This window comes from Anastrepha obliqua, chromosome 1 (assembly GCF_027943255.1).
Source record: "Anastrepha obliqua isolate idAnaObli1 chromosome 1, idAnaObli1_1.0, whole genome shotgun sequence".
Taxonomy (NCBI): Eukaryota; Metazoa; Arthropoda; class Insecta; order Diptera; family Tephritidae; genus Anastrepha; species Anastrepha obliqua.
In genome coordinates, this window is record NC_072892.1 from 129,265,210 (window position 1) to 129,278,571 (window position 13,362).

The window sequence follows — 13,362 nt, forward strand, 5'->3', positions numbered from 1 at the left end:
GATTAAGTACAGGTAAATGCTGGTGGATGAAACAAATTGGGTGTTAGTGAATTACAAATAAAACTCTATTAAGGATGCCAGTCCCAGGATCCCGATCTTATAAAGTCCCAAATATCCCGGAATTTGCGGGGTTGGAAAATGCTTACGAAGCATAATTTGGTATTAGTAAATTTATATAAATAAAAACCTATTAGGCATGTAAATCCCGCGTTCCCGATATTTTAAAGTCCCGGAATTGTCGGGATTTGAAAATTCCTGCGAAGCATATGAAATGGCGACAGAAACCCCCCTTCTTGTGGGGGTAAAAAAAAACACCATTAACTGTTTAGCAAATATGAATCAATTTCAATGTTCTCATTTTGTTTTTCTGTTCTTTTTAATGTAAAACCAAATACATAGGTATGTATGTACATATGTAGGATTAACGGAAGAAATATGGATCAATTATACTAACGCAACTAAATCGCTCCTTAGTACAACAATGTGACACTGACTGCCAAGGCGCATTCATTAAAGGTGATGCCACTACACCAAAACTAATGTGTTGTACATTAGAATGACGAAAGACCATACAATAGACAAGATCGAACTACGTTGAACAGCCAACATGCATTTGGAGTTAGAAGCACATGACGCTGGTTCGAATGGAACGGCTTTTCTTCAATTCATTTTTGCTGGCATTCTTATGTACACGGCGAAAGAAATCAGTTGGTCACTGATACCACCCAATAAGAATATAATCGTTGAGAACCAGTTAACGGTACGATGTTGGCCACACCTCAAGTAACATTTGATTCTAGGTACAGGTTTGAAAAATGAGCAGTGGTGATGGAAAACGGCTATTCAAAATATTCTTCATGATCATCAATACTCTTTTACATTCGTTTGAACCAACTTTCGATGTACTTTGCTTAGCTGCGTTTCCAGTGATTTTTTTTTATTTTATGTGTAGGAGCTTCAATCTCACGGTGTGTGACATGACGATCTTGCTCAATCATTTTGCGCACAGCACCGATATTTCCTGGCGCAATAACTGATTTTGGATGACCTAAAAGGAAATTCATTGGTGCGCGAACAGCGAACAGTGATCACAAGAAAATTCATTGTACCAGGTGGTACTTGCCAAGGATGATAGATTTACCAGGCTTTGCCATTACCTATGGTGAAAAATAAATTTGTGAGAGCCACGTCTCCGAGTACTCGGCAGCCGAACTCTGCGCGCTCATTTCACATGTATTCACACACTCGTCCAGTCGTTTTTCAGACGGCAAATAAGTGGCATGAGTGTAGACTCATTGGTATCACAGTTTTAGTTAAATAAAGTAATTATATATATATTTTTTTTTTTTCATCTAAATCTCGAAATGTTCTAACCGTTTGCTTTACTTGTAGGTACTGGTAGTGTATTTTTGTTGTTGTTATTTGTTTAATGTTTTATTTACTACTAAGTAATGCACAAGGCAGGCAGGCAGCTATGTAAGTGGTTTGAGTCGTGTGCGATTAGGTTGTAAAAATTGATTTGGAATGAATTTTTGGTATTAGAAAAATTTGTTTTATATGTATGTTATCTAAGTCAGTACAGAAAAAACGTATGCAAGACCTTAAACATTCCAAATAACTAAAAAAAGATTTGGAATTCATAAAGAGACGCACTAGCGAAAGAAAATATAGAGCGTTTTTTAATTTTAAGTAGTTGATGTAAAATTTATTTTATATTTGCATTTAAAATGAATTTAATTTATTGAATATAATACACATAAATATGTTAAAATAGTATAAGTAGTTCAAAGGTAACCAAGTAAATCACTCAAAATATTTAAGAATATTAGGTCACTTCGATTCCGATTATCACTTTATCGCGTTAGCAATACTGAATATATATTCATGACAAAGCCTCGTCCCTAGGCTTTGTTTATCAGTATCTGTCATTTCGCTGAAGTATAAACAACGCAGTGTTTTCGTGCTCCGAGTATGTCAACTTTCGTGCCGTCGAAACGCAATTTGCGGGAAGCTTTGCTTTTCTGCTTCAATTTGAAAAAAAAAAATACAGCCCAAGCCCGTGAATTGCTGCAGGAGGCCTACCCAGACCATACTCCGTCGATTTCAACATGTGAGTACTGGTTTCGACGATTCAAAAGTGGTGATTTTCACACCGAAGACAAGGAGCGTCTTGGCCAGCCCAAAAAGTTCGAGGACGCGGAATTGGGGGAATTGGTAAACGAGGACTCGTGCCAAACCCAAGAAGAGCTTGCTGAATCATTGGGCGTTGATAAATCAACCGTTTGCAAGCGTCTAAAAGCGATGGGAATGATCCAAAAGCAAGGACATTGGGTCCCGTACGAGTTGAAGCTGCGCGACGTCGAACGGCGATTTTTTACGTGCGAATTGCTGATCGAGCGACAAAATCGGAAGGGTTTTTTGCATCGGGTGGTGACTGGCGACGAAAAATGGATCCACTACGATAATCCAAAACGCAAAAAATCATGGGGTTTGCCCGGCCACGCATCAACGTCGACGGCCAAGCAGAATATTCACGGCAAGAAAATCATGCTCTGCATTTGGTGGGATCAGGTCGGCGTCGTATATTTTGAGCTACTGCAACCGGGCGAAACAATCACGGGGGATCGTTACCGACTGCAATTGATGCGTTTAAGCCGGGCATTGAAAGAAAAACGGCCGGAAACGGTAAAAAGGCACGACAAGGTTATTTTGCAACATGACAACGCTCGGCCGCATGTTGCTCAACCTGTCAAAAAATACCTTGGAACGCTTGGCTGGGAAGTGTTACCCCACCCGCCGTATAGTCCAGACATAGCTCCCTCCGATTATCATTTGTTCCGGCATATGAGTCTCGATTTGGCGGACCAGCGGTTCTCCTCGTACGAGGCTACCAAAATATGGGTTGAGTCATGGATAGCCAAGCAGCGGCCAGAATTTTGGAGAAACGGCATCCGGAAATTGCCCGAAAGATGGGCGAAAGTTGTAGCTAGCGATGGCCAATACTTCGAATAAAATATTTTGTACCTTTTTCACAATAAAGCCCCAAATCTTCGAAAAAAACCTTTAAAACTAATTCAACCTCCCAATATGAAACAAAACGCTACTTCATATTTAAATTTTTATCGTATATAGGAAAAATATTTTAAAAAGGGGCAAATATATTTTAAAAAGGGCCAATAATATTTTTGTTTTTTAATTAGATTGAACAATTGGCATTTTAAGAGGCCTGTGTGGCCTTCGTGTGACCTTTTTATTGAGTATCCGGCCACATCTCATTTATTTAGATTTTTATTAATTGATTTTTGTTTTTAATATACACGCATATAAACGAACGTAAAATAAAATAAATAATTAAAAAAATTTTTTCCAACTAAAATGAAAATATGTCTGTTTGTATACATATATATCGCTCGATATTTTCTTCCATTTTCTATTAACTGGTACGTCTCGTGTGCGATTTTAATATTTTTTATTTTTATATTATGATTTTTGTTTTATTCCTACTGATTAATGCTAAGAAAAATGCAGTTACATTTTGAAAAAAAAAAATATCATTTTAAGTACGAAAAAATTGTAAGTAGTTTAAAGTAAAGTACAAAAAAAAAAAAAACGAACTAGAATTAGAGTAGATAATTCGCTTGTTTCGGGTCTTACTCGCTGGCTTGTGGGAATGTCATGCCGGTAAATGAAGGTGAGAGGGTTTCGGTGTACATCTCACAGCCGGTACCTTGGAGATAATCGTTTTGCCAGGCCTGTGTATCTGGTGACTGAAAGTTAAAAATGATTCGATTGTGGTACGGATTTTAGTAACCAAAACGAAAGTAAAAATTGTTTTTATAGCAAATTCTTATATACAATCGACACTATTTACTACAGAGTAAGTACAGTGTAGGGGAATAAATGCAAATTGCTGCAGCAGCCGCTATGCAGGCAATATTCATGGGCCTTGTACGGATGTTTACAGTCGGTGTATTTCATACATGTATTTGTGTGTTTTAATAGCGTGGACGAGGCAGAGAGTTGTTGGCACGCTTGAACCTTTGGGGGAGTTTGATGAGCACATTTGCAATACCTACGAGGCACGCAAAGCAAGAACTTCTAATGAGAATTATATACTCTTTTTTTTTGTTACAATACAATGCCATGTCGTCGAAGAGAGAAGTGCAGTGTCGGAAACAAAGGTCTATTACCATGCTTCTAACTTGCAGGGAAATATAGTCGAACAACGCAAGTAGCAGAATAGGAGATTTGATGCTCTTGTCCAAATATTTATGCTGTTTTTTTTTGTCTTTTTTGTGGTTTTACTTTTACTTGACAGATTTGATCGGCAACTGGATGAAATGCATTTGCGCTTGCATGTAACATTTTGCGCACGAGCAGACTATGTATTATTTATTATTTATAAAGCATATACTTTCGCTTTGTTTTATGTACAGAAAAGTATGCTTTTATGTAAAATGAGCAAAGAAAAAGAAAAACAAAAAAACCAACATAACTAAAAGCAACTAAAAGTAACCTAAAACTAAGAACTTTTGTAAAAGTTTAGCAAATATTCAATGAAAGTAAGAGTATTTAGTAGGTACGTTTGTATACCAGAAATATAAATATTACAAAATAACTGTAAATTATTCGCTGACAAGCTGTTTTGTGTTGAAAGGTTTTACCGAATTCGTTCAAGCAGCAACAACACCGATGTATTAGTGATTTTCAAAAATCATAACCACTTGAGGGAAATGTATTTTTCTGTAGGAATATTTTTAAGTAATTCTCAATATTTGGCAGCTGTTAGATCGGATATTAGAGCAGACTTTAGATCGATTTTTACAATTCTGAAGTAGATCAAAGTACACAAGTTTTTTACAATTCTTAAGTACATTCCGTAATTATACAGTGAGGAGCAAAAGTCTACATACACCCACTATTTTCATTGGTTTGAAATTCCAAAAGTTTACTGAAAATTGTGTTGTCACAATTTTCTTTGAACCCCTTTTTTAATCAGATTAAACTAAAAAAAAATCTATTCTTTAACAAAAAATAACAAAGTTATAGAGAAAAAACGCAAAAACAGCGTTGAAAAAAGTCTACGAAGTTCCGAGCTTATAACACATTGGCTGAAAAGTCCTGGGCCTAACACATAGATGGTACTAGTTTTATTGTATTCACCTCTTTTCCAGTTAGTACTAACCTTAAAAAGACAGTTATAAAAAATTCCTGATATTCTATTCATTAGTTCGAGAGTTATTGTGCTAAGAGTGGCGCTTCTTTTGTTATTTTCAAAACAATGGATAAACAAGAATTTCGTGTTTTAATTTTGCACTGCTTCTTGGTGGGAAAAAATACAGTGACGTAATGGCTTGGAAAGTGTTATGAAGACTCCGTTTCATCAGAAACAACAATACAACGATGATTTGCGGACTTCAACGTAGAGATGAGGTCGTAGAGACACCGATGATGCACAACGCAGTGGATGTCCAAATGAGGTGATAACACCAGAAAACTTCCAAAAAATCCACAAAATCGTTTTGAATGATCGAAAAGTGAAATTGCGTGAGTGCTGCTGACATCGTAAAGCTATCCAAAGTACGTCTTGGTTTTATATTGCATGAGCATTTGACTATGAGAAATTTCTGTTCAAAGTGGGTGCCGCGTTTGCTCGCTGTTCTTCAAAAACAAGAAGTCACAATTCAATCAAAGCAGTGGCAAAACTACATGAATTGAACTTCGAATTCCTTCCAGATCCACCGTATTCGCCAGATTTGGCTTCCAGTGACTACTGGCAGGACGCAGACTAAAAAAAAAAAAATAAAAAATGCTTTCGGTAAGAAATTTCGTTCCAATGAAGAGGTTATCGCTGAGGCCTATTTTAAGGCAAAAGATAAATCGTTCCACAAAGTGGTATTGAAATGTTAGAGCGACGCTAGAATGATTGCGTTGTTCCTGACGGAAATTAAGTTTATGACTAAATTTTAATTTAATTAAAAACAAAGAAGTGCGTGTAGCATAGTACACATAACAGAAGTGAAACTTTTAAGGCATACAAAGAAAGAGAGAGACACCAGAGAGAGAATGAGAGAGAGAGAGAGAGAGAAAAAATATATATCTAAATAAATTCAAAACATTTGCAGAGAATACAAATAGACAAAATTTACAAAACCGGCGTAGATAAACGTCGGACACAAACCGTGACAACAACGCGCACTACTCCGAACGTTTATCAACCGCACAAACGCAGCGATTCGAGGACCGCAGCAACGGCACAAAGGAAATATAACGCCAAAAAGTAGGGACCAAATATATATTTCCTACAAGTTTGCACCAACAAACAAGCGCCCAAAAGTAGGCAGTGTTATTTCTCACTAGAAATTAGCAACCACGAGGAAAAACTCAGGAAAAATAGCTCAAAGTGCATCTAAGATATATCTAAAGTTTAGCTCTCTCTCTCCTTTTCCTCTACGTTATATCTGATTTCTCTCTTGCGGAACTAAAATGCCTAAAACGTTGCATGGCCTTGAAATTTTACTCTCCATTCTCGCTTGTCCGTCGACGCCTAAGAAGCTTCACTTCAAAATACGTGTTTGTTTTGTTAGGCCCAGAACTTTTCAGCCCATGTTTTATTTTTGCTGCTTTGTCAATATTGAATTCTGTCGTGATTTGTAGCGTTAAGCACAAAACAAAGGAAACAATGGCTCCATAAAACGAAATATTGGGGAATATTCAGTATAATGCCGCACAGGATGTAAAGGGAAACTGAAAAAACTGCACCCTCCGTAAGGTTGTAGTTCTTCAGTCATTTATAGTTAAAATTGTGGGATTTAGCGGAAGGTGAGTGTTGCCAGACACCTCACAATAGAACGAGGTTCGAATGTTATTTTATAGTAAAGAATGGATTGTTTTTAGTTTATTGTTTAGTCTATTGTCCTACTACCAGTATACTGCTGGAAGATTCCGATCGTTACCAACACTGTTATATCATAAATTGATACTCAACTATTCCTTCCATAACATAAGCTGAAAGTGGAACCTTGTAGTTTTCTGTTTTACAAATCATTTGTTTATTAAGAGTAATAAAGTGTATGTGTAAAAATGTAAAATTAAAAAAAAGTGCAAATTTAAACGATTTAACAAAAGTTTAAATTTTATTCAAAGACAAGGAACCTCAGAGAAAAGTAAGATCGCAAAAATTTAAGAGAAGCCGAAAAGTTTTTTTTATTCCCCAAGATTAGAATACTAAGAGACGCATACGAAAACTTTCTGTGCACGAGTGCCTTGAAACGGTACGAAAAGTCAGCAATGCAACTCTAAATTGCAATGAATTGGCAGCTGCGGTATATAACAAAGTATCAAAAATAACGACCTAACATCAAAAATTGAAGTAAATTTTTGGGCTGCTAGAATATCACAGAATATCAAAAAGTGCATCAAAATTCTGCGTAAAATTCATTATGATGAATTTTAATAATCTTGAGCTTAGGTAGATAGATAGGTGGGGTGGCTATCGCAATGACACACTTTCATAGGTCCATTGTGATACCACTGGAAGTGATCCTTACCCTATGGGTTCCTTTTCAAACCATCCGGCAGCTTTAATAAACGAGCAAAGTTTCGTTAGTTTTAGATGGGCTATGTCCGCTACTTCAGTTAAAAATGCCAAAGCTTTCACAATCACATAAAAGGTGTCTCACTGTTTCCTCTTCTTCTGTATTTAGACAGCTTCTACAGAAATCGAAGTCCGGGAGACCTAACCTTCTAGCGTGGCTTCCTATCAGACAATGACCAGTTAATACTCCTAGCATTTTCCTTATAGTTTCTCTGTTAAATCTTAACAAGCTTTTTGATCGACTTATTGATGGTTTCCCTATCTATCAGTAGTTTACAAGTGGCTATAGGCATGGGTATCAGCACCTTATCCACTTGGAGGTCGAGCGTTTTACCGATTCGAGCAAGTTCATCTGCCTTGCAGTTCCCTGCTATATTCCTGTGACCTGGCATCCAAATATGTTGTACTTTGTAGTATTTTGATACGTCATTTAGAAGTTTAAAACATTCTATGATTGTTTTTGACGAGCGTATTTTAGATTCTAGCGCTTTTATTATTGCTTGACTGTCCGAGTATATGAAGGCTTCATTTGTGGATAATACTCTCGTTTTTATTACCTTTTATGGCAGTGACTTCCGCCTGAAATACCTACAAATAGGCGAAAAGGTTGGCGAACTCCGAGTTTATCGGAGTAAACCCCTCCACCTACACTGTTGCCTAGTTTTGAGCTATACACCATCTGTATAGATGTTTACATATATCACTTTCCTTAACAATACTCCCATTATCCCATTCCTCTTTGGAAGGAAATACTTTGGTCTTACAGAAATCCGTTGTAACAGGAATGCAGGGGAGTTTTTCTAAAATTGAAGAGTGCCCTCTCTGGTTTGTTCTGAGTAGACCGATTTCTCTTAATCTGAGAACTGCCTTGACAGCTGTTTGCTTGCCGAAATGCTCTATTGGTAATAGGTTAAGCGTAATGTTTAGTTCTTCTGTTGGTGAGGTATTCAGGGCCCCGCAGATGCGTAGACTGGCTATTCTTTATAAATGTACAATGGTTTTTTTGATATATAACTTATCTAAAGCCGGCTACCATACGACATAGTATACCGTATGTTAGGTTACGAGGTTTTCAATGAGGATTAAAGCTTTGCCTCAGTAGTATTTTTTTGTATATTATTTTGTAGGTGTTGTTGCTGCTTGCGAGCTAAGTTATGAAGTGTAAAGGTCTGTGTATTACAGGTCTGCATGAACTTTGTGCAAACAATTTGGGTGTGTTGTGAGTGCATTGGTGCTGTGAAAGGAAAAGCCCAACCTATTTAAAGTAATTTGAGGTATGCCTATTTTCCATATGGAACGTGACTTTTTTATGTTGAAAAGATTATTTTATACTTAAAATATTTTTTATTTAAAAAATATCGAATATGCATCGTGTGTTTTTTTTTTATCTGATAGAGAACTATCGACATCAATAACTATGGTTTGATAGCTGCGAATGGCAAACTGTGTTGTTCTATAAGTTCTGTTTCAGCAAGTCGTCATGAATCATTCAACGCCAGAACAACGCTTCCAAATTGTGCAAATTTACTTTGAAATTTTACATTTTCTCCATGTAATGAATGAATTACACCTTTTTTAGGGGAGAAAACGCGAAATGTCGACTGGTGAACGAATAATAAAAAATCAGTGAAAATTTCCAGCGATTTCAAATTACTACTTAATTGACTAATGCTAGCCAAATTTTTTTTAAAACTTTGGAATTTTTATGAACTTGGACTTATGACTTGGATTATTATGGCCTTTGTTATAAAATAAAGTATATTTTTATAGGAAAAATATTTGAAATTGAAAAATAAATAGATTAATAAGTAGCTTAAACTTGTCGATATCTGGAGCCTTTATTTATATAAAGAGCCTTTATCATCGATGGTCGAATGTAGAGAGACGATTTGACACAATCTCGAAAATGGAATATTGCGTTTCGTGCATTCCTGCATAGCTGGCGACGGTTGTGTTTACTTGTACCAAATTTAGAGGATCATGCTCGAGACGGCTCGAGACTACTCGATATCGTTATCTGTAATGTGTAGTTAATTTCTTTCATAATTTTTGATCAAGAATACATTCGGAAATTTCTCATCAGAATACAAGTTGAAGTCCAAAATAAACAAGACTGGCGTCATAAAAATGGTTTTGAGGGCGCCATCTTTTTACTGAGTGCGTTGGTAGTTACATCCCTAGCTAACTCCAGTGAAAGCTTGGTGACATTCAGGTCAGTGGAAGCGAAGTTATGACCTCTAAAGTGTCAGTATGTTTGTGTCATCGGTACAAAAATGAGTTTCGAACAAAGAGTTAATATTAAATTTTGTTTTAAAATCGGTAAAATATTTACCGAAACATTTGAATTGATGAAAAATGTTTATAGCGACGATTGTCTATCTTGTACCCGAGTTCATGAATGGTTTACACGTTTCAGAGATGGTTGTGAGGACATAAATGACAATGAACATACCATACATGGGGCCGCCCAAAATCAGTAAACACCGAAAACTCCATCGAAATTGTTGGTATATTTATAAAAATGAACTGAAACCATCGTTGAAATTTATAGAATCGGAGTTGAATAACTCCAAATCATCGATTTATCGAATTTTAACTGATCATTTGGGCTTACGAAAGGTTTGGGCAGACTTCATTCCGCACAAATTAACTGAGGACCAAAAATTGCTCAGAATTGAACATTCGAAAGACCTCATTAAAGAGGCGAGAAAAGACGAGAGCTTGCTTTACAACATTGTAACTAGAGATGAAACGTAGTGTTCCAACGTGAATCTGAAACTAAGTTTCAAAGTGCCAAATGAAAGGCCCCAGATGAGCCACCATCCGAAAAATCGCGTTTGGAGAAGTCAAAAATCAAGTCGATGCTCTTTTGTTTTAACGATTCCAAGGGAATTTCCCAGAAGAAGTTCATTCCAACGGGCTAAACCGTCAATGAAATTTTTTATCTTGGTGTTTGAAGAGTTTCAAATTCGTCCTGAATACCGTAAAGTAGGAAGCTGGCGCTTATTCTATGATAATGCACCACCTCATCGATTTACTCTTGCGTCTGATTTTTTTACTAAAAATCACTCACCGTATTCGCCTGATATGGCTCTCTGTGACTTCTAACCATTCGGAAAATTGCATTTGGCCATGAAAGGAAAATGTTTTGCCTCCGTAGAGGCCATCCCAAAGGTTTATACCGACATCGTGTAGGACATTCCAGATTCCGGTCAATGACCTGAAACACTCTTTCGAAAAGCTTTTAGATCGCGCAAAACAGTGTATCCAGGTCAGAGGGGACTATTCCTGTTGTTTCTATTTTAGCTCAGTCTTGTTTATTTCGGACTTCATCTTGTATATTGAAATTAGGAGAACATAACTTAGTGGGCCTATTGACCTGTCTGGTATGAAAAAAGGGAAATTATTATTAATTCAAAATAAGGACACCATGAAATGTTCGAGATATTTGCGTGTGTAGTGCAAATCAATCAAAAATGCAGTATTTCCATTTTTAATTGCTTTTAGATGTAATTTCTTAAGCCGCATCCAGCCATCTGATTTTGAAGAGTTTTTGAGCTCAACGGTAAATAATCTCCAAGTTGTTCAATTATCTCAGAAATTAAGTGCAACTAATGCGGATGACAACTAGACTTAATTCTCATAACTTAAGCGGATTAGAGAAATTTTCGATGGCAACATCGCCGAATAATGACAGTTAAAATCTATTGTGAAGAAGAAATAGTGAAACTTTTAAAGACAGGAACAAGAAAGGCTGAAAACAATCGTTGCAATATTAAAACTTTTGGAACAATTTGGTGGGCACAAGAGGAGTAAGTATTTTATAGTAATTTTGATTTATTTTTAAGCTCAAAAATGTGTTTTCCCAATTTTAGATGGCAACCGGAATTAACGCTTAACCATCTTCTACTGACAAAACTTTTCAATAAACAAATCAGCTATTCAATAATTCGCATAACAAACCTCTGTCACACTACAATTTAAATGAGAATTAATTGGGTCGGTAATCCCGATGTCCATCTGCTTATGGCATTTATGGGATGCCAAAAATTATGTCTTAAATTTTTAAATATTTGATCGAAATGGGTTGAGCTTAATCACTTATGAATGTGTGTGTCAAAAGCTAAACAAATGTCAAGTCTCAGTGTGAGTTTCCAATTCTCTATACAAATTCGGACTTTTCTTATTCAGTTTCTCACTTTCAATTATCAAATCACGAATTTTATTAAATGAAAAAAAAAAAATGAAATAGCTTTTAATAAAATTTAATTATTTGTTGTTTAAAGTATTTTTGAGTTATTGCGTTATTAAAAATATTTCACAACATAGAAGGTATTTGTAAAAACACTTAAAATTCATTTGAAAACACCACGAAAAACTGGAAATGAAAATTGAACGCAAATACCAGCAAACGGTGTTAGAGTAGGATGAAAATTTTGCGAAGAAAAGGGAATAATTGGAAAGTAAAATTCATAAGAGGCTTTGTGTTTACGTTTTGTTAGTGAATTTTAATTAAATGTTTTCAAATTACTCACAACAAATTAATTGCCACATTAAGAAAAGAAAAATACCGTCAAACAACAATTAGAATGACGTTTTCAAAAACATTTAGAACGAAAGTTTGACAAATTGGACATTTAATAATTGTGTGTATGTGCGTGTGTGTGAGCGTGTACGTGAGCCTGCAGAGAAATCCACTAATCGCGTACTGCTTTATTTGAAGTATACGTGGAGGCGCGTAATTATTATTGTGCCATGCGTTCTATTTTTGCCTTTTATCAAGAAATAAAATTTTGACAAACGCCTTTCAAACGTTTACGAGTACTATCACACTTCAGGATTTCGCTGCAGGTTGTAGCACAATTTTTGTTTGATTTGTTGTGTCTGGTTTATGTTCAAGACACATTGGACAGGTAGTAGCAGTAAAGCAGCCGATTTGATTTTCTCTTCGATTTATTTGGTCTAAACTATATTATCAAATCTTTGTTTAGAGATTTTGGTATTTTTAAGACAAAAAAAACAAAATTTATATCTACTTATATTTCATTTTTACTTATTAATTCAAAAATTTACTTATTTTTTGTTACACTTATATTTCAGTTTCTGTAGTGTGCCCAATAGCCGACACTTCGATCCAAAAGAACTACTCATGTCCTACTCTCTACTCCAACGACTACTACTACCTGGTTCACTGTGCCTTGCTTATGGGCCTGTGTAAATTTGATCTGAATGTGAGAATACAAAACAAAAAAAAGAAAAAAGCCAATAAAAAACGAATTACTGAAATGTGTCAACGAACAAATTAAATGCTTAAATGTACTTGTACGAGTATTTGTAGTAGATACTGTATCATACGATAGAAGTACGCATACGAATAGGTGAGAATGTAGCTATGAAGGTAAGTTGTTTCATAGACGCCAATGCGAGCGCACAAAAACTTACTCAGTGGCCTGAGCAAATGGTATTCCAATAAATGTGGGACTCAATGTTTCAGTATACATTTCCATGCCGGTACCGCGCAGATAATCATTGGTCCAAGACTGCATGTCTGGTGACTACAGGTATACAGTATATAAGTAGGTAGTGTTTTAAAAAGTTGGTATGTTACAGAATAAAAAATTGTGCATGGCTTCGATTTTAATGGATATTTAAATCAAGAGCTTAATGTATAATATAAATTTATAGAATTTTTTGAGGGCTGCCTACATTGATGGCAAGAGATTTTCAACAAAAAAACAAAAAAAAAAAAAAACTGTGATAAATAG

At 35.8% G+C, this 13,362-nt stretch overlaps 1 protein-coding gene across 1 annotated transcript in view; it reads right to left on the minus strand.

Annotated features, from left to right (window-relative positions):
* The window catches only part of LOC129236084 (calcium-activated potassium channel slowpoke), a 282,580-nt gene that overhangs the window by 81,205 nt on the left and 188,013 nt on the right, over positions 1-13,362 (minus strand). Inside the window, exon 12 of the mRNA XM_054870285.1 lies at positions 3,655-3,767. Within this exon, the coding sequence (XP_054726260.1) occupies positions 3,655-3,767 (113 nt within the window). The remainder of the gene's footprint in view (positions 1-3,654; positions 3,768-13,362) is intronic.